The sequence below is a fragment of the Capra hircus genome, chromosome 21, assembly GCF_001704415.2.
Source record: "Capra hircus breed San Clemente chromosome 21, ASM170441v1, whole genome shotgun sequence".
Lineage (NCBI taxonomy): Eukaryota > Metazoa > Chordata > Mammalia > Artiodactyla > Bovidae > Capra > Capra hircus.
The window spans coordinates 67394972-67413938 of NC_030828.1; the positions used below are offsets into that span (position 1 = coordinate 67394972).

The window sequence follows — 18967 nt, forward strand, 5'->3', positions numbered from 1 at the left end:
TTGGGATCACTAGCTCTGCTGCAGATGTTTCTTATTGCACTCTATTCCACTGGATGAGATCCTCCATGTCAAGGGCTGTTTCTAGTTACTCCAAAAATGTCTGTGAGATGGAAAGACTGCATAGTCTGACAAGAAATAAATAAAACCAGTGGTGACGGTGCAGACAGGTGGCCGCAGCCTGACGGAGTCTGTCCAGGGCACTGTGGGGCCTAACTACAAGCCAGGAACATGGTGTTTGCCCAGCATGTCAGAGGGCTCTGTCAGTACAGAACCTTGACTGAGTCCTGGCCTTGTGCCAGGGGCCCTGCCGAGTGCTTTGCCACGTGTCAGCTACATCTTAAGGCGAAGAAATCGAAGAAAAGTTAGGTAATTGTCCAAAATTATACTACTGACCTAAATCCATCTCTTAATTCCTGCACTTAACAAAATCTCCCTAGAGAGTAGGTAGTGTTTGTTAAATTGAATCTGTTCAGTTTCAGAAACTTTTCATGGATTGAAATGTGTTCTCTTCTGAGCTAAAAAAATAATCACTCTTCTTAGCACTCTACAGAATTTTTTTTACTTGTGATGAGAACTTCTTAGGTTTACTCTCTTAGCAACTTCCAAATACACAACACAGTATTACCAACTATAGTCAACATGCTGTATATTGCATCCCCATGACTTATAACTGGAAGACTCCAAAAGTAATTTTGACAAGAATTTGCAGAGAATGAACAATTTTAAGGATATTCTGTAATCACATTTTCCCTGAAAGTTAGCAGTGACACAGCCTTCCTTCAACCCTAAAGAAGCCCCAGAGTCGGGAGCCTGCACTGTGCAGCTCTCTTGTCCTGTTTTGGGGAGGGGTCATACAGGAGCCCGAAGAGTCTCGTTTGCTCTGTCCGCTGACCTTGTGCTTCATCAGAATAAATGCTGTGTGGAAAGGCTTTCTATTTCGACTTCAGTCGTCATTCCATAGCCCTGCAGTTTAAATCCAGCCTTAAAGAAACTTGTTCCTTGCGCTCATAACTTCTATTCCTTGGCTGTACTCATCAGCACATCCCCCTTTTGAAAATATATCCCAAGCATTGTTAGCCGCTCACATTTATTTATAAAGGAAAAAAGTATGTTGCTTTTACTGTCTCCCATTTGTCTTCAGAGCTTCCTTATACGTGACCTGCTCATGCTGCGGTAAAGGTGGCTGCTGCTAACCTCTTTTTAAATTCCCTGATAAAAGTGGTCCCGTGACTGTTGTTCTCCTTTTTTTAAATGTTGGAAGTGCTGACTTTTGAAAATTGATGTGAAGTTCACCTACATACAGCTAACCATTTGAAGCATTTGTTCAGCGCACCTGGAACGTTCAGCCTCTGCCTCTCCAGCTCCCAAACACCGCAGATCGCCCTGCGCTCGTTGAGGGGTTCATCCCCAGGCCTCCCTCCCAGCCCCTGCAGCCTCCGGCCTCTCTCTCTCCCAGTAGATTGGCCTCTTCTGGACATGTCAGAGACGGGCACTTACACAGGCCTTCTGTGTCTGGCTTCTTTCACTCACCATGATATTTTCAAGTTTCATCCAAGGATTCATTCCTTTCTATATGCCACAGGTTACCTCCTTACCTGTCGATGGACATTTAGTGTGTTCCTGCCCTTTGGTTATTATAAATAATGTTGCTATAAATGTTTGTGTACAAGTTTGTGTACCACAGCTGCACTTTTTTATATCCTTACACATTCGCATGCTTGTTTCTCCACATTCTTGGTGTATTTGTTATTTTCTAGGGTTGGTTTTTTTTTTTTGATTGTAGCTCTCCTAGTGAATGTGAAGTGGTATCTTATTGTGGATTTGATTTGCATTTCCTAAATGACCAATGGTATTCAGCATCTTTTCGTACGTTTATTGGCCATTAGTATGCCTTCGTTGGAAAGCTGTCTATTCTGTCCTTTGCCCTGTGTGACATATCTGAATCTCTTGTCAAATCCAAGATCATGCAGATTTATCTGGTTTTTTTTAATTTTTTCTAATACTTTTGCAGTTTTAATTCTGATATTTTTTTAAATTTTTGTTTCATTTGTATGTTTACCTCATAATCCTTGCTTTTTAATGTTTTAGTTTGAAATTATTACCTTTTAAAAAGTGAATTTCTCTATCTTCCTTGTTCATTTTAAATAATCCATGAGTTATTACTCTATAGATTATTGTAGCCAGCTTTTCAAAGTCACTTTGCCATAGCCATTTTTCATTATTGCAGAAATACTGGAAGTTAGGAAAGAAGGTAGAGGTTGCTGCCTTCATCTTCTTTTCTGACCTAGTGCCCAGTGCTGTTAATACAATGTTGTTCTTTAGTCGCTAAGTAATATCTGACTCTTGTGACCCCTTGGACTGTAGCCCTTTGGGCTCCTTTGTCCATGGGATTTCCCTAGCAAGAATGCTGGAGTGGGTTGCCATTTCCTTCTCCACGGTACCTTCTCAAACTTGCATCAGCACATGGATTCTTTACCACTGAGCCACCTGGAGAGCCCGTTAATAATTCAGGTTTATTTAAAGACTAAGTACTCATGTTTATTTAAATGGGATTTTTTTCCCTGTTGTATTATGCTTACTAAATCATTTAAGACCAAAATGCCCTTTTTTTTAAATAGAGTAATATGGCATCTGGTGGAATGACGCGACGGAATACTTATGTTTGCAGTGAAAGAACTACAGCTGATAGACATTCAGTAATTCAGAATGGCAAAGAAAACAGGTATGAAATTTTACTTGTTTTCAAGAAAATGTGTTTTTCCCAAGAGAAGTGGAAGGATGGTATTTACTTCTTAGTTTTTATAACCAAAATTCAAATAATAGTGGTAAGTATTCTCTAATGGTAAGTTAAATTTAAATGCAGTTCTAGTGAGATCCTAGCCAAATTCCTCTCCTGGTCCAGAGCTTATTCTCGTGGCTGGCTGAGTGTGATGATTGGAAGGGTTGAGTTAAACCAGGGAGCTTTCCCAGGTGAAATAGGTGGTAAGCTGCGCTTTAATGGTAGAACTGTGAACAGAGAAATGGAGATTGCTTTGTGCACATGAATATCTTGAACCAGGACTGGAAGCGGGGAAGGATGATGGCCTGAGACAGGGAGCCACGCCTCAGGGACGAGGAGCACCAGATGGGGTGGGCGAGCCGTCTGTTACAGGTCAGCAGTGTGCCAGAAGGGCCGGGTAGACGAGTAACAGTTTAAAGGTGGTCTTCACCTTAAAAGAGACACACTTGAATATCCAGAGAAATGGAGAGTTCAGTCTTCTCAATGGTTTTAATCTGGTAGAGAGGCAATCTTACGTTGGATAAGCATGATTTTAAAATACTAATAGTAATATATCAGTAAGGAATCAGATCATACAGACCCCTTTCTAGGGGTTTCAAAATAAGAAATAGAAAAGTGGGATTAAGTAGATCAGCAGCCATGCAGCAGAGTTCAGTTTGGGTGGAGAGAAAAGAGGAGAACAGTGCTTGGCAGAGCAGCTGAGTACATTCTGTGTAGAAAAGATTTCTCAGCTGGGCATGGTTTTCCTTGTTTTGTTTTGGAAGAGTAGTATAAAACTAAATTCAGAATGATGAGATAAAGTGAGCAGAAAAGTTCTGAAATAGAAATCCGTAAAATAAATTCACATCATCATTCATTGTCCCCTGGCCTCTCAACTTGAACATTATTTCGTCAGCGCTTTCTCATGTGTAGCATCAAAATTGTTTTTCTTCTTTTTCTGACATTTACTTTCTGAAATTGCACTGTGAAGTTTCTGTTTCCTTAGATCTCACCAATCAAATGAAATGTTTGATCACTAACTTCTATAACAACCTAAACAGAAATTCTATCATTTTTCATCCTTAAAACCAGACTATTTTGTCATTCCCTTCTTCCACAGACCACTTATGTTTGAATTGACATGAAGGGAAAAGCTTGTTCTGTGAGATTACATTCATTCATTTTCTTTCAGTGACTTTTTAGAAATATTTACATCTTGGTATTCTGTCTTTGAATCCTGTCTGTGTTTGTTCTCTCCTAATAACTTGAGTAGAGCCACTGGGCTAGATAACTACAGATTAATGATTGGTATGTTTATTTTTTTAATAGTAGTCTGTTCTTTGGTAAATTTTCTTTTATTACAGTTGCTTTCTCAAATCTATCAAATTGCTTATAGTTTAGGGGACTGAGTAGGAGATACCAATAGAAGACTTAATTAGACAGAAGTTTCTTTCTTTTTCTTTTGGCTCCACAGGAGCCAGGATTGATCCCGGGTCCCTGCAGTGAAAGCACCGAGGCCTAACCCCTGGGTCACTGGGGAGTTCCCAGACATTTCTGTTAAGAATTTTAATCTGTAGAACTAGAAGAATGTTGTTTCATGACTATTGTTTTTTTTAAAAAGTCTTATAAATTGTTGAACTGCTCTCTCAGATTCCTCTTGAACTTTAGATTATACACCTCTCTGAGGTACAGAGTCAGACTTTGCTTTAAAAGGCTGTTACGACCGTGATCTCTCTGCTCCCTCTGCTCCCTCGACTTGGGATTGTGCACACGGCTTCTCTGATTCTCCTCTCTTGCAGCTACACAGTTCACTCCTTGGAGACAGTTTTAAGAATACTCTTGATTTCTTTGGAGTCATTACCTGGTTTCTGCCTACAGATACCTTCCTCAGTGGGGCTGCCCCCTCCTTATCTAAACCTGGGCCTCGTTGCTCTGTTGGCATCAGTTACAGTGCTCGCCTTCTGAAAGTATTGTCTTTATCTTTAGTTAAACAGCCTCCTGCCACACAAAACGGGGCACATAATTTTAATAATACCTGGATTTTGTTTTCGTATCTTATAAATGAATTGAAAAATTATATTGGAGGTTTGAGTTCCAAACTAGTGGTCATATTTTTTTTTTACTTTCAGTTAAGGAAGACATTAAATGTGACAACTTTTCCACCCTTAAAATAGATGCTTGAGTCACAGATTATTCACAGAGCCTTCTCTGTGCACAGAAGATTGTTGCTTTCTCCTTTCCTATAGATGTATACACACACACACACATCTTATCCCTTGACTAAAATACTAGTGAGGTACCGGATGCCTGGATCTATGTTAATAACTTCTGGAAGAAAGACATAAATTCCTATTTTAGCCTTTAGTATGTTCGACTTTTTTCTTAAATATGTGAGTGTTGTTACAGAAATCCAACATAAGAATGATCACGGCTAACAAAAATTAGATGAATAAAGAAGGTTTTGTCACAGTTAACACTTGTATCTTTGGGTTATATTTTTAATTCTGCTTTTGCCCAATCACTGAGTATGCTTTCCATCAGCATCCAAAATGTTTCATATTGGAATGTTCCAATATGGAGTAAAAGTCATATTAGACATATTTAAATATAAAGTCAAAAGATCAATAGGAACTTCACACAATTTGAATTTTAAGAAATAGTGCTAGTTCTTTAAATAAAGATTTTTTTTCCCTTGGACCCAGAACTGCTAAAAATATGATACAACTACTGTTTTGTTTGTGTAAATTTTTGTGGGATAGTCTGTGGAACATAACCAGCCTTTTTGCCACATTTCTGAGGAAAAAATTTTGTCCAGCTTTCACAACAACCAACTTGATGCAGCTCATTGTGAGTTGGGGTGGTTTGTTGTAAATAGAACTTTTGTGAGTTTGTACAAACATGAAATTCCACAAACATTTCTTGAGTTTACTGATTCCTAAATTGAAGTCCTAGGCCTGCTTTGAGAGTTTTTTTTAAAAAATCTATTTTGTTGCTTGCTTTGTGGAACTCGTGATATGACATGATTAAATTTCTAAAGAAATAATTCATTTCATTGCTTTTAAGATTATGCCCAAAATTGAATAATTTATAGTGAATATATCAATTTGCTCTTCCTTTTTAAGAAGGTCTCTGACTCTAAGGAAGGTCAGTTTTTTTTGCAAAGTACCTGTTCACGGCGTCTTGCCTGCACTCTCCAGCCAGGGGGATAGCTCAGGGCGAACAGACTGAGCCTCTCCCTGCTCGGGATTCTGACTAAAAGCCATTTCCTCATCTGAGTCTTTGGGACCACCTATATATTCTCCAGAGAACAGGCCAGGTAACCCCTGCCACCTCTTCTTCCCCTGCTTTTTTTAGTGCACTTACTGATCCTAGGTCCTAATTTGGGCAAGAGAACATCAGCTGCTGGGCAGGGGAATAAAGCATGTTGACCCTTGAGCTGCTCTGAGCAGACAGTAGAGCATAGAGGACAGTTGCGTTTATCTGTAGGGTCTCCCTGGTGGCCCAGCTGGTGAAGTTATTTATCTGTAGCTTAGTAAAGTGAAAGTGTGTGTGTGTCTGTGTGCGTGTGTCTATCTGTGCATATTGGAAACAGCGAAGCATTTCTTCATGTCGTTGAATCACTTAAGACTCGTATGTTGAGGTGACAGAAACTCAGTCCAAACAAATTTAAGTTAAAGGGCATCTATGAATTCTGTAACTGAAAAAAGTCCTGGGATAGAGTCAGGGTTTGTCTCCTAGTTTTGCTGCATCTGCAGAAGTTCCTTGGTGGGCTCAGCAACATCAGCCTTGATGTTGTCCCATACTCAGCTCTACTCAAGCAGAAGCCCTGGGGCAGTGTTGGTTTGGCTATGGCCTGCCCATCTCTAAATCTGTCACTGGCCAGGATAGCGGGAAAATCCAGCAGGGAGTCAGCGACATGGGGAGACGGAGACCAAGAACCTATTTCTCCCAACACAGATTCAGGTGCCAAAGGGAAAAAAATGTCAGAAACAAAAAACCAAATCCATGTTTATCTTTATAAGGTGTTTGTACAGTTCTGTGACTGTATTCAAGTCACACTCACCCACGTCAGAGGGCAGATTGTCAAAGAAAGAGGGGCGAGCAGATCTTCTTGAGTAGTTTGTTACACAGACCTGTCTCCTTCATATTGGGACTGCTGGAATTCCAGTGGCTCCCCTCCGTAATGTGCCTTTTCAGTTATTGAATATGCTTGAGCACCTGCTCTATCTGAGGCATACTGCTGACTGCAAAGTACCTGTCCACATAGTCTTGCACATACAATGTGGGGCCACATTGAGGCTGCAGGCTGTGTTTCCAGAGCACACAAGCAGATGGGAGTCACTGCGGTACCGTGGGGTGTGCATAGCAGGTGCCGTCACTGAATACATAGAGGGAAAGGAGTAACTCCTGGTGAGAGAGGGCACTGGTGAAACCCTTGTGGAGGGGATAACCTCGGAGGTGGAATTTTGATGAAAAGAGAAAGATGTCAGCTCTCCAGACAAGACTAGCTCCTGTAAAAGTTCTTTGACCTGATGCATGACCAAGAGATGGCAGGTCATCAGATGGGCCAGAAAGTTAAATTCCAGGAAGTAACAGCGGAAGGTCAAGCCTGGAGAGGTGGCAGGGGCGCAGCCAGATGGGCGCCTGAGGATGCGGCTCGGGTGCCAGGGTGAGGAGTCTGAACTTTATCCTGAAGACGCCGTGTGCTTTGCAAGGTTAAAAGCAGATAAGCAACAAGGACGAGGTCAGGTGTGTGTTTTAGGAAGTTCACAGCTGGTACGGTGGACAGACTGGAAAGTGTGAGATTGGAGAGCAGTGAAGACAGGTGGCTGAGGTCTGGGCCTGGGAGAGACGAAGCTCTGCACAGGGACCCTCAGGTGGGGAGGTGCAGGCCCAGTGAAGTGCTGTGAGGGGTTGACACCACCCGGATGATCCAGCTGCTCTGTATGTCAGGCGTGAGAGGAAAAACCTGATGGTTTCTAGGTTTCAGGCTTTGAGAGGATTTCTGCAGAGAGGCACTGAAAGAGTATGGTCAGAATTTCAAATCCCTGATTATCCTTAACTGCTCCCTTTGAAATTCCACGGCCATGGTGGCTGAGCAGGCATTAAGAATGAGAAAAGCCCTGGGTCGCTATGGCCTGTAGCTAGCTGTACCAGGTGGAACTGCAGGTGTGTGGCCACTGTGTCACTCTTTCTCTGTCTATAAACAGTTAATTTACTCTTATTAGTTTTCCCACCTTAAAAAAATGGGGCTTTGTTGACCTCTTAAGAATTGTGAGTGTTCTTTATAAAGAAGTCAGTGTGCTTTGAGTAGGAATGGTTTGATAACAGGATACTTTGATAAGTACAACTAGTTACTACTATAGCCGTAATTTTTCTAGTCCATTTAATGTATGACAGTGTGCTTTGAGAACAGGTTGAGAGCACAGTGTACGTGTTACAGATTCACTTTGATTTGAATGCAGACATCTTTTAAGATAAGCTTTATTTTTACACATAGCTCGGAGATCATCATCACTCTCACATAAACATGTACAGTGCTACTTTCTTTTCTTTAAAGCTAATAAACTTTTAAAAATTACTGGTTTTTAAAAAGCAGATACAGATTAGCAATTGCTCCAGAATCCCCAAAATGAGTTTAAGAGATTTTTGTTCTTTGCCAGAAATGAGATGGTTTGGGGAGGAAGGTAATGTGCTTTGAACAACAGGTTGCTCTTTTTGTCACTGGTCCATCATACTGTTGTTTCTGCCTCTGCCTGAACCCAAACCCCCTCCCAGCCTGACAGAAATGTTCGCTTACGCAGCTAGCCCTGCCTCTGTTTGTAAGACATCTTCCACCTGTCGGCTGAGACATCAGAAGTCGATGTCCATGTCAGCCTCTGGGCACCCCAAGATGATGTTACCTCCAATAGACAGTGAAGGAGATAACTTCAAGGCTATGTAAGAAAAATGCACATTCCTTGTGAAACTAATGTGTACCCACTGCTTCTTAATTTTGTGCTGTGGATATTATAGTCCAAGGTTTTGTTCCAGTTGTCCACAAAGTGTCCTTCCTGTGTGTGGTTTTAGTTAAGCACATCCTGTCTCATGGTGTCCCTGGTCATCTTTGTATCTTCGTGCCTCTTCATACTATAAAGGATGTAAGAAATTCCCCTTTCTCTCCAAGTTGCTTTCAGCATGTGGAATTTCACAATACTTATGCCATTTTTGTGCTTCCAAACCTTTTTAGTTGCCTATTCTTCAGTTTCACCTGCATAGCCTTTGTTTCTTTTGTATTGGCAGGGTTCTCTGCATGTAAGCAATTTGAGAGGGAAGCAAAGGAAAAGAAGCTTGAGTTAGCTGTTCTTTGTTCTAGAATTTCCCTGCATTAATCTTGTCCTTGAAAATATGTATGTATCGTTCCCTTCAACTCCATAAGGTGTTGTTTCACTGTGTACTATTCCTTTGGTACCCTTTGCCATTTAACTTACCTTTTGCTCTTAAGTCCTATAAAATACCCCTTGGATCTGGGTTTATATACTGGTTATCTCTACTCTATATCAAAGGTATATCATGACTATAAATGTTTGTGTGCCCTGTTTGCTACGAAGCCAGGATTTTGTGAACGAAGATGTAAGAATCTGTCATTTGCTGATCTCCTAGCACTGTTCCTGGCCAGAGAGCTCCGGTTGCTTCAACACACAGTATCAGCAGCACCACCACCCCAGATCGAGCCCGGTTCCCGAGAGGTACCGCCAGCCGTAGCACTTTCCACGGTCAGCCCCGGGAGCGGCGCACTGCCACGTACAACGGCCCACCTGCCTCGCCCAGCCTGCCCCACGAAGCCACACCATTGGCACAGACTCGAAGCCGGGGCTCCACTAATCTTTTTAGTAAATTGACTTCCAAACTCACAAGGAGGTAAGTGCCAGGTGGTGCTGGTTGGTTGGACCAAACACAAGGGCAAAAGGAGAAGTGTTTTCCCCTCCATTATGTGAAGCCACTGCCCAGATGCTTTTCATTCTGTCTTTAGCTCACATTTTTCTGGTTTGTATATCTAACGCTGTACTTCTAAAACCTTTTAGAAGAGAAATTATAGAGCCCTGAGTCCTTTCACAACACTGAAAGTTCTCTAGTGCTTGGGAAATTGTTCCTTAATTACCATTTCTGTTAATCATACACTACTCCACATGGCGTGTGCACTGCAATTTAGCAAAACCCCAGATCTGTTGTCGTCCAGTGGCTGGTGCCCTGCAAGCTGCCACTGAGGAAGACTGTGTGGTCTGATCCCCCGTAGACACAGAGGAGAGACACAATGCCTCCTCTCTCATTTCATTCCGGTGTCATGGAGGAGCACCAAGTTTCTGGGAGCTTAGATCTTGAAACCGTTCTCTCTGTTGGCCTAAGGTATAATGAGAACAAAGCAGCCTTCTTCTATTGTGTAGTTTTGGAGATAAAATCCCTGCTTTATTCCCAGGAAGAAGCTAGTGTCTGGTCATGTATGAAATCTTTTGTTTGTCCAGTTGACTGTCAGCTGGGGCCTTGGGAGATCTCTAAGGCGCTTTCCTTGCAGAAGCTAGTCGAGAGGTTGCTAAGCCTGGAAACACTGGCCGCTACGAGAGGACAGAGAGAAGGCAGCACTGCACGCACGTGAGCAAGGGCGCCTTTAGCCGGACCGCTCGCAGGGAGCCTCCAGGCCCTGCAGTTCCGGATGCCTGGAGGAAGCTCTTTGTACCGGAGCCTCTCTTTGCAGCAGCCTCTCCTCCAGGTGTCCGGCAGATTTGCCTGTTAGAGACCCTCACAGGACAGTGGTGGGACCTGCCCAGAGTCTGGAATGATAGATGCCCTCCTCACTCCTCATTTCTCTGCACTCCCTCTGGTGCATCATCCTGCTGATCGGTTTCGTTCCGTTTTTGTTACTTCACTGTAAGCTGGATATCACTTGGCAGTCTCCTTAATGCCTCCAGTAATGTTATTTTAAATCAACCATCTAAAACTTAGACAAAACGGGACTTCCCTGGCAGTCCAGTAATTAAGACTTCACCTTCCAATGCAGGGGGTGAGGGTTCAATCCCTGGTTGGAGATCTAAGCCCCCACATGCCTCAGGGCCAAAAACACAAATTGTGAGATTAAAAACATAGTAACAAATTCAGTAAAGACTTTGAAATGGTCCACATCAAAAATAAAAAATAAATCAGACAAGTCACATTAAGCTGTCTTTCCCCAGATTATCTGTTCATTGTCAGGATGTTGAATACCAGATTGAGGAGGACTTCAGATACCCACTGGCAGTTGACTAGAGGTCAGAGGAGTAAAATGTTTCTGGTCTATCCTCTTATTCTCTTCTTAGGCCTTTTGCTGAGACCTCCCATTCCAGGATGAGCTAAAAAACTGAGTGGTCCAAGGGGCCTTGCCAGATTCGGGGCACCCATTTTTGAGCAGCAGGAGAGACAGTGAGTTCAAACCAAGGAGAGTCTGATGACCCCAGAATAATGCGTTGCTTCCTTTCAGGGTCATTCCAGGGGCTCTCCCAAGCCTCCCTGTGCCTTAGCTCCTTCCTCACAGACGAGGCTGCTTAGCATCAGCTGGTATTTTACCTTCTGGTCCCAGAGCGCAGAGTAGGGTGTGGCAGTCAGGTCTGTCTAAGCTCCAGTCACAGGATGATCAGCTTTGTGTCCTTAGGCTTTGGTCTCAGTTGGGCTCTTTAAATAAAGCCTTGCACATCATAAAATCGTTGCCTTTACTTGTCTCCTTTGTGTTCTTTTTCTTTTGTCTTCTGAATTCTGTCATTGATAAAAGTAATATCGGCCACAATACATCAAATGCTTATTATGTGCTCACAAATAGATGTCTGTACATTTATCGATATGGAGATACTTGTTTTATATACCTATGTGTGTGCGTATACACACATACATTCTCTCTCACACACATATTTAATCTCCACAGTCTACCCTGTGGAGCACACATTATCCCATTTTATAGAAGAAACTGGAGGTAAGATTAGAGGGAATAAGGCACGTGTTCAGGACCCTAGGGTAGAAGAGTGCTGAGTCAGGCCCACGGCTCGGGAGAGGCCCTTGGTCCCCACTCCCTAGTGTCCCCGGGAGGGAGCAGTGAGGGGCTGTTGTGGACGTGAGTCCTTTCCCCTTGTTTTCTAATTGTTCGTTTTATGTATTTGAATTGAAATTGAGGGCTGGGGTTCAATATTCTAGAGGGGGGCATCTAACTGATTTCCACCCTCGAGTGTTTTCAGAAAGCCTTCTGTTCATTGGTTTGCAGGCAGACTTGCAGCCTCCTGTGGTGCTGTCCTCCTGTTGAGACCTGTTGTCCTTCTGTTGAGCCAGTTCATTCTTAAGAGCAGTCAGAGTCCTTGCTGCTCCAGCAGCATCTTATCCTCCCCTAATAATTGTGCTGATCAAAGTGCTAATGCCTGAAAGGCTCAGGTGTTGGCACTCGAATGCCGCAGGGGAGACCTGCCGGGACGTGGCAAAACAGGGCCTGGTGCCGAGCTCGCCCTCTGCCCCGGGCTGCGCGGTGGGTAGTCTGAGTGCTGCAGAGAGCCCGTTCCCCGCAGGCGGGAGAGCCCGGTGCACACGCGGGGCCCAGTGCTCCCGGGGCTGGCGCCTCTTCATTCCTCAAGGGGTTTGTGAGAGGACAAGTTACAATCAGTCCTATGACTGCTGAGCAGTCCCCTTGACTTTTCTCAGGGAGAAAAATTGGAAATGAAAATAGGTCTTAAAGACCTTTTCATCAGTTTTCACAGGTGTCTTTCCTACTATGTGTAATCCAGAGTGTACTACTATTGATCTGAGTATGGAGTAGATGGCGGTTATCTCCAGTAGTTATATACTTTTCAAATTGGTAGGCATCTGAAGTAGTGTCAAAGTCATCCCAAATTAGAGAAAAATAAAACAACAAAAAGAAGACTGTTAATTCAGTCACTCAGCAAAATACTTACGGGTACTTCCTGTGCTGTCCCAGAACTGCGATTTAGAAATGTCAGTAGTTTAACAAGCCCAGGACTCATTCACCCAGGAATGCTTATCGTGTGATCATACTGGCCTGAGCCATAGCTGGAAGTTTCTTTTGTCAAATTCAGTTCAGTACAACCTAAACATTGCCTTAAATTTTTTAACACGCAGTCAGTTCTTTTAAATACAGCTCTTTCAGTGTATTACTTAAAAATGAAACCCCCAGTGTTATCATTTAATTTTCTATCATTTTGGTATAAAAGCTTTAAAAAGTCTACTTTATTTTAAACTCCCAGGAACTTATTACAGTGTTGTATGTCAATTATATCAAAACTGGAAGGGAAAAAAATAACTTTCCAATGACTTTTTTTTTCCCTCTCCTTAAAAAGTAATTTATATTGAGCCACTGTAATAAGTGTTGATTCTCTTCATGGATAAATATTTTATAATGAAATTCTTAATGTTTCTGAATAAGGTGATATTTTTTGTTCAAAGATATTTTGAAGAAAATTGAGAAATGTTATTTTATTTCTAGTATATTGAAAATAGCTTTTCTTTAATACAAGATGTTGAATTTTATTATCTTGAGGTGTACCCATCTGAAGAACCTTAAAAAATTTAATTGTAGATACTGTCAATATTTACTGCTAAATTTTTTCTTATTAGTACAGATTTTTTTATATTTCTGTTTTAAAGACACTCAGTTATTTGTGATAATTTTACTTTTTCATCAGATGTTATTGTTTTCATTGTTCATTGGGCAGGAGAGGAGCCCTGTTTTACTTGCTGGTTTTATTCTATCTGTAATTAACTATTTAACTTGTGCAAGTCATTTTTGTTAATTTTTTTTTTTTGGCTTAATTTCTTTTAGAAACATGTCATTCAGGTTTATCAAAAGGTAGGATTTATATATACACATTTTTTTTTCAATCTCACTCCGAAATGGCTCCTGCAATTAACATCAGGTTTGGCTTTGTAGCCCTGTTTTTTTCCTTGAAAACTAAACTTTCTGCTGAGAACTAAATACTTATTTCTTTGAAAGGAAATTGGAGAGAAAGAGATTAACTCTGTCAGGCATCTTAAAAGGGACTGTTGCACCCATGTAACAAGAGGCCTACGCATGCTCTGTGCATTTTCTTCCTTTGGTAGAATTGTTAGCATCCAAATAATTCTTTCTTCATACTAATAACACTTGGCATGCTTCTGTTTGAAGAATGAGATGTTCAGTAACAATACGCAATTAATGGTTAGCTCCAGGCATGCAAAAGGTAAGTGGTAATTGTGTGGTTTTTTTTTTTTTTTTAATTTCATGGAGGATTGCATAAGGGAAAGGCTGAGTTGAAGAGTAAATAGTATTGTATCTAAAAGGCACTTTGCATCAACCTCTGAAGAAAGTATGTCTTACTGTAGTAAATGTCACTCTTACCAGGTGGATATTTTGTGATGTGACAGTCCAGAGCCCGGGGCATTGCTCACACTCAGGACACACGCCCTCCAGGGGAAGGTGGCCACTGCAGCCTTGTCCTGCCCGCGCCTCCCAGCGCCCAGAGGCCAGGCCGTGGTTTCACCTGAGATGCCACAAGTGGGTCACAGAGAGGCCTTATTCACGGGAGCTCTTTGTCAGAAACCACAGGAAGAGTGCTTTCTTCCTTCTTTCCACTCTGTGATGATTTAATTGGAAACCCCCTGTACTTCGGGGCTGGAGATGGAAATGGCAACCCACTCCAGTATTCTTGCCTGGAGAATCCCTTGGACAGAGGAGCCTGGTGGGCTACTGTTCATAGGGTCACAAAGAGTCAGACACGACTGAGTGACTAAGCACATACTTTGGGGAGTGATTAAAAAGTCAGAATAACTCCAGTCGAAAGCCATGCGTGTGCACAGTTTCCAGAGCTGGGCAGGAACGCCTGCTGTGTATGTGAGCCGGGTGTGCAGCCTGCCTCCTGCACAGCCTTCCTGGGCACACAGATGGGTTTTGGCTGAGTCACACCTGCGAGAGTGAGAGTCGTAATGAGCTCAACAGGTGACCAAAAAGTGCTTTGGGTTCATTTTATAATGTCTGTTTATGTTTGGGTTGGTCGTGTACTGGTGTGTAAGATTTCTTTTCTCTTTCCCACTTCTCTGTGCTTCTGCATTCTATTCATTGAGGCTTCCAACTGAATATGAGAGGAACGGGAGATATGAGGGCTCCAGGTGAGGGAAATGATTTTTACTTAAAATATTTTATAGGTATTTACTTCATTTCTGTGGCAGAGGCAACACGTCTCGATTGTTCTGCGTCATATCCTTGTTCCACGTGGGGTGGCTTGGGGCGGGCAGCAGTCTGCGGTCAGGAAGCGTGTGTGCTGACGCCCGGCGGCCACGCGAGGGCGCTGCGGCGGCGCGGCCGCCTGCACATCGCCCAACCCCGTCGCGTTCCTGCCACCGGTTAGGCGTTAAGCTGCCATTCCTCCTGCCTGCGCCCCCTGAGGCCCGGGAGTCTGTGGCAGCACTGTCGACATGTGAATACTCCTGGCCTAGTTCTGGTCTCGAGGAAGGAAAGCAGAATATTCAGGAGAATGTTCTTTTCTCTTTTTTTGGCCTTGCAACGTGGCTTGTGGGATCTTAGTTCCCAGAACAGGGATTGAACTCCAACCCTGGCCCCAGCAGTAAAAACACTGGGTCCTAACCACTGGACCTCCAGGGAGTTCCCTAGGAGAATTTTCACATTTCAAATTAAGTGTCTTTTTTTCATATATATATAAACAATAATAATGTGGAGCATTCCCAGGAGGTCCAGTGGTTAGGACTCTGAACTTTCACTGCCAACAGCCTGAATTCAGTCCCTGCTTGGGGAACTAAGATCCCACAAGCCATACAGTGCAGCCAAAAAAAATGAAAAAAGAATGATTATGTGGTTGAGTGGTTTTTGCTTTTAAGTTTTGTTTAGCTGTCAGTGCGTGGATTTGGCTACAGAGAGAGTGACCAGATGGGCTCAGGACTCTAGATTTCTTCCACTTGGGCCCTTCTTTGTACCGGTCACTACCGTGCTGTTTGAGGTCCTTGTTAGCGCATTGCTCTCTCCCTGAGGCACAACTCTGGTCATATGACTTCCTGAATGAAAGCCTGCAGTGGCCCCATTGCCTGCTCGAGCCTGTCCACACGAGGCCCTGTGTGGCCTCAGCAGCTTCAGTTTCCCCCACACACAACCTCCTCAGCTGAGCACGTGTCTGGGGCGAGAGGCAGGCAGCACCCCCAGCCTGCCCTGGAGCAGGTCTAGCTGTCCTGAGTTTGTTTCCAGCCCTGGGCGGGGGGCGGGACAGAACCTTCCTCCTGGTGTGCTGAGGATCAGGGGCTCAGGACGCATTCTGTGCTTCCGTACCTCCTTGCCTGCCTTAGATTGCCTCTGCTCAGCAGGCAGGCTTAAACCACCTCCATCATGTTGTTGAAAGCCCCTGGGCTCTTCATAGCACTCCTCAGACACTGCTCCCCACCCCTGCCCTTCCTGTCCCTTCTCTCAGTCCTCCCGCGAGGCGGGCTCTGCCTCTCTGCGACTCTAGCAGACTGCCCGCGCCTCACCTCTGCTGCGGCTGTGTCCCTGAAGTTTAGTCTCTCCTCCTCTGACCCCGGCTCTCAGTGCTTTTGCTTTTTTTATAACCTATGTCATATTTGACAGCACTTTATACTTGGGAAGCTTTCAAACAGTTTTGGTAGATGTGAACCAAACTGCGTATTCTCCTAGCAGGTGGATGACAGGGAGAGCTACGTACATAGTAAAACCCATGGCCCACCCTTAGTGCTGATGAATTTCCCAAAGGATTGAGTGTGTTAAATACATACACTGGGAGGTTTTAGTGATCGAGCGTGATAGGTATTCACCGTCCTCATTGAGACCTCCGGAAACACACAGGAGAACGTAAGTAGCGGTTCCTGGCAGTGGTGATCAAATGCCACAGAGCAGACCTGGTAGGCGCCTGTTGGGAATCCTCAGAGAGCTGTGCCTGGGGTCACAGCCTGCACTGTGTGAGTCTGTAGGGTGTGCATTTGGGCCAGTCGTTTTAGTGCTCAGCAGCAAATCAGTCCCAACATGTCACTTTCCTGTTTCAGTGGAAAGAGTTGGTTTTAACTGTGATGTATTAGAAGTTTAAATGAACAGAAGAGAAGGAAAAGTGCGGAGGTTTTTGTAGGGGTCTGAGAGAATGGCCCACCTGCCACCCAGCTCTGTTTAGCAACTGGGGCCATTTACAGGGAAAGTGATTTTAAATTCTGTTGTCACTGATTGTCCTGAATAACAGTGACAGTGGAGGTTATGATGAGTTGAATTTTTAAAAACTGGTAGGAAAAGCAGCCAGGCGGGGCAGAACTGGAGGCTGGCCTGCTAACGCCACCTCCCTGAGCTGGGCCTGTGAAGGGCTGTGATGGGCCTTGCCGCCTGCAGCCAGCCCGGGTGACAAGGGCTGGGCTCTTGGAGAGGTGCTCAGATCACTCTCTACCTTTGCCTGACTCCCAAGGATTCCGTTTAACAAATTATTTTGTTAATGTTCACCAGAAGATTTTTCAGCCAGGTGGATTTTTTGTGTCTCGGCTTATGATGGGGTGGGGGAAGTTTAGATCAAAGCTTCTTAGAGAAGGAACTGATTACCAACGGTGAGCCTCTGCAGGAACGACCCAGGAATCGTTTATTATGCTGCATTGAGCTAGCTAGGGTACAGAAGGTGGGGTTTCCTGTGCCATTAAGAATAAACCTGCCACTGTGCGTTTCAGTCGCAACGTGTCTGCTGAGCAGAAGGAGGAAAACAAAGACGCAAAACCTCGTTCCCTGCGCTTCACCTGGAGCATGAAAACCACTAGTTCCATGGATCCCAATGACATGATGCGGGAAATCCGCAAAGTGCTGGACGCCAATAACTGCGACTATGAGCAGAGAGAGCGCTTCTTACTCTTCTGTGTCCACGGCGATGGGCACGCGGAGAACCTCGTGCAGTGGGAGATGGAGGTGTGCAAGCTGCCAAGACTGTCTCTGAACGGGGTCCGGTTTAAGCGGATATCAGGGACGTCCATAGCTTTCAAAAATATCGCTTCCAAAATTGCCAATGAGCTAAAGCTGTAACCCAGTAATTATGGTGTAAATTAAGTAGCAATTTAAAGTGTTTTCCTGAACACTGATGGAAATGTATAGAATAATATTTAGGCAATAACGTCTGCATCTTCTAAATCATGATATTAAAGTATAAGGACGAGCGCACGCCTGGGAGCGAAAGCTGGCCTTTTTTCTACGAATGCACTACATTAAAGACGTGTGACACGCGTGCCCTCTGTCTCCTTTCCGTTGCCTGAAGTCAGTGTGTGACACCCATCCCCACGGGCCTCCTGTCTCTGCGGGTATGAGAGCAGACGCTGTGCGTGTGTGTCGTGCTACAGAAGCATCTCCGTACACTGGCAACCAGAGTTTCTATGAGTACCTCTGTGGGAGATTATTTGGTGCTAAAACATTAAAATTGCCAAGGAGGAAAATACTGAATTACTACTAAGAATTAACTTTAAGACTAGTTGATAATTAATGCAGGTTTACAGTTCATGCCTGTGGTTTTGTGTTTGATGTTTTGTGGGTTTTTTTTGTTTTTTTTTTTAGTGCAAAAGGTTTAAATTTATAGTTGTGAACATTGCTTGTGTGTTTTTCTAAGTAGATTCACAAGATAATTAAAAATTCACTTTTTCTCAGTAAAATCTTGCTTTGTCTCCTGATGCTGTATTTAAGACTCAGATTAAGGCAGACTAAAGGTGCATGGATTTGCCTTCACTGCCACCTTGAACAAGAGCAGATGGAGCGTGTGAAGGCTAGGCCACTTTTTCCTCATTGTGGACCCTAACATTCTGTCATTTCTAGCATCTTCTTTCCCCAAAGGCACTGAAGGGAGAAGACGGCCCACGTGGCAACCAGAGCTGGATGGGAGTGGGCGTGGCAGTCCGCCTCACCCTTGGGAGTCACGCGCGCCCCTGCGTGGAGAAACGCCAGGCCTTGGCTGTTCTGGGTGTTCTCCAAGAAGTATGTAATTTTCCTCTCTTGTTCATTGTGATTCAGGACATGAATTAGACCCACAGCCTTTTCCCAGCTGCTGCATGATTACGCAGAGAGGATACTGAGGTCGTCGGTCAGTTTGGCGTCTCAGTCTCGTGGGAATGCTGTGGGTTCTGGGCTTGTTTGTGGTGGTCCAGATATGACAGTCTGGACACAAGGTCATCAGTGCTTACCGTCCACACAGGCAGGGAGGTGGT

The 18967-nt window shown here is 43.9% G+C and overlaps 1 protein-coding gene across 13 annotated transcripts in view; it reads left to right on the forward strand.

Moving 5' to 3' along the window:
* Positions 1-18418, forward strand: part of MARK3 (microtubule affinity regulating kinase 3) — a 111669-nt gene extending 93251 nt beyond the window's left edge. For 3 of the 13 annotated variants that reach the window (XM_018066074.1, XM_018066071.1, XM_018066072.1), the window contains exons 14-19: positions 2619-2722; positions 8537-8698; positions 9401-9658; positions 13584-13610; positions 14861-14905; positions 17456-18269. In XM_018066074.1, the coding sequence (XP_017921563.1) occupies positions 2619-2722; positions 8537-8698; positions 9401-9658; positions 13584-13610; positions 14861-14905; positions 17456-17801 (942 nt within the window). In that variant the 3' untranslated portion in view covers positions 17802-18269. Of the gene's footprint in view, positions 1-2618; positions 2723-8536; positions 8699-9400; positions 9659-13583; positions 13611-14860; positions 14906-17455 lie in introns of all 13 variants that reach the window. The other 10 variants (XM_018066076.1, XM_005695428.3, XM_005695430.2 and 7 more) reach the window with 8 other exon arrangements.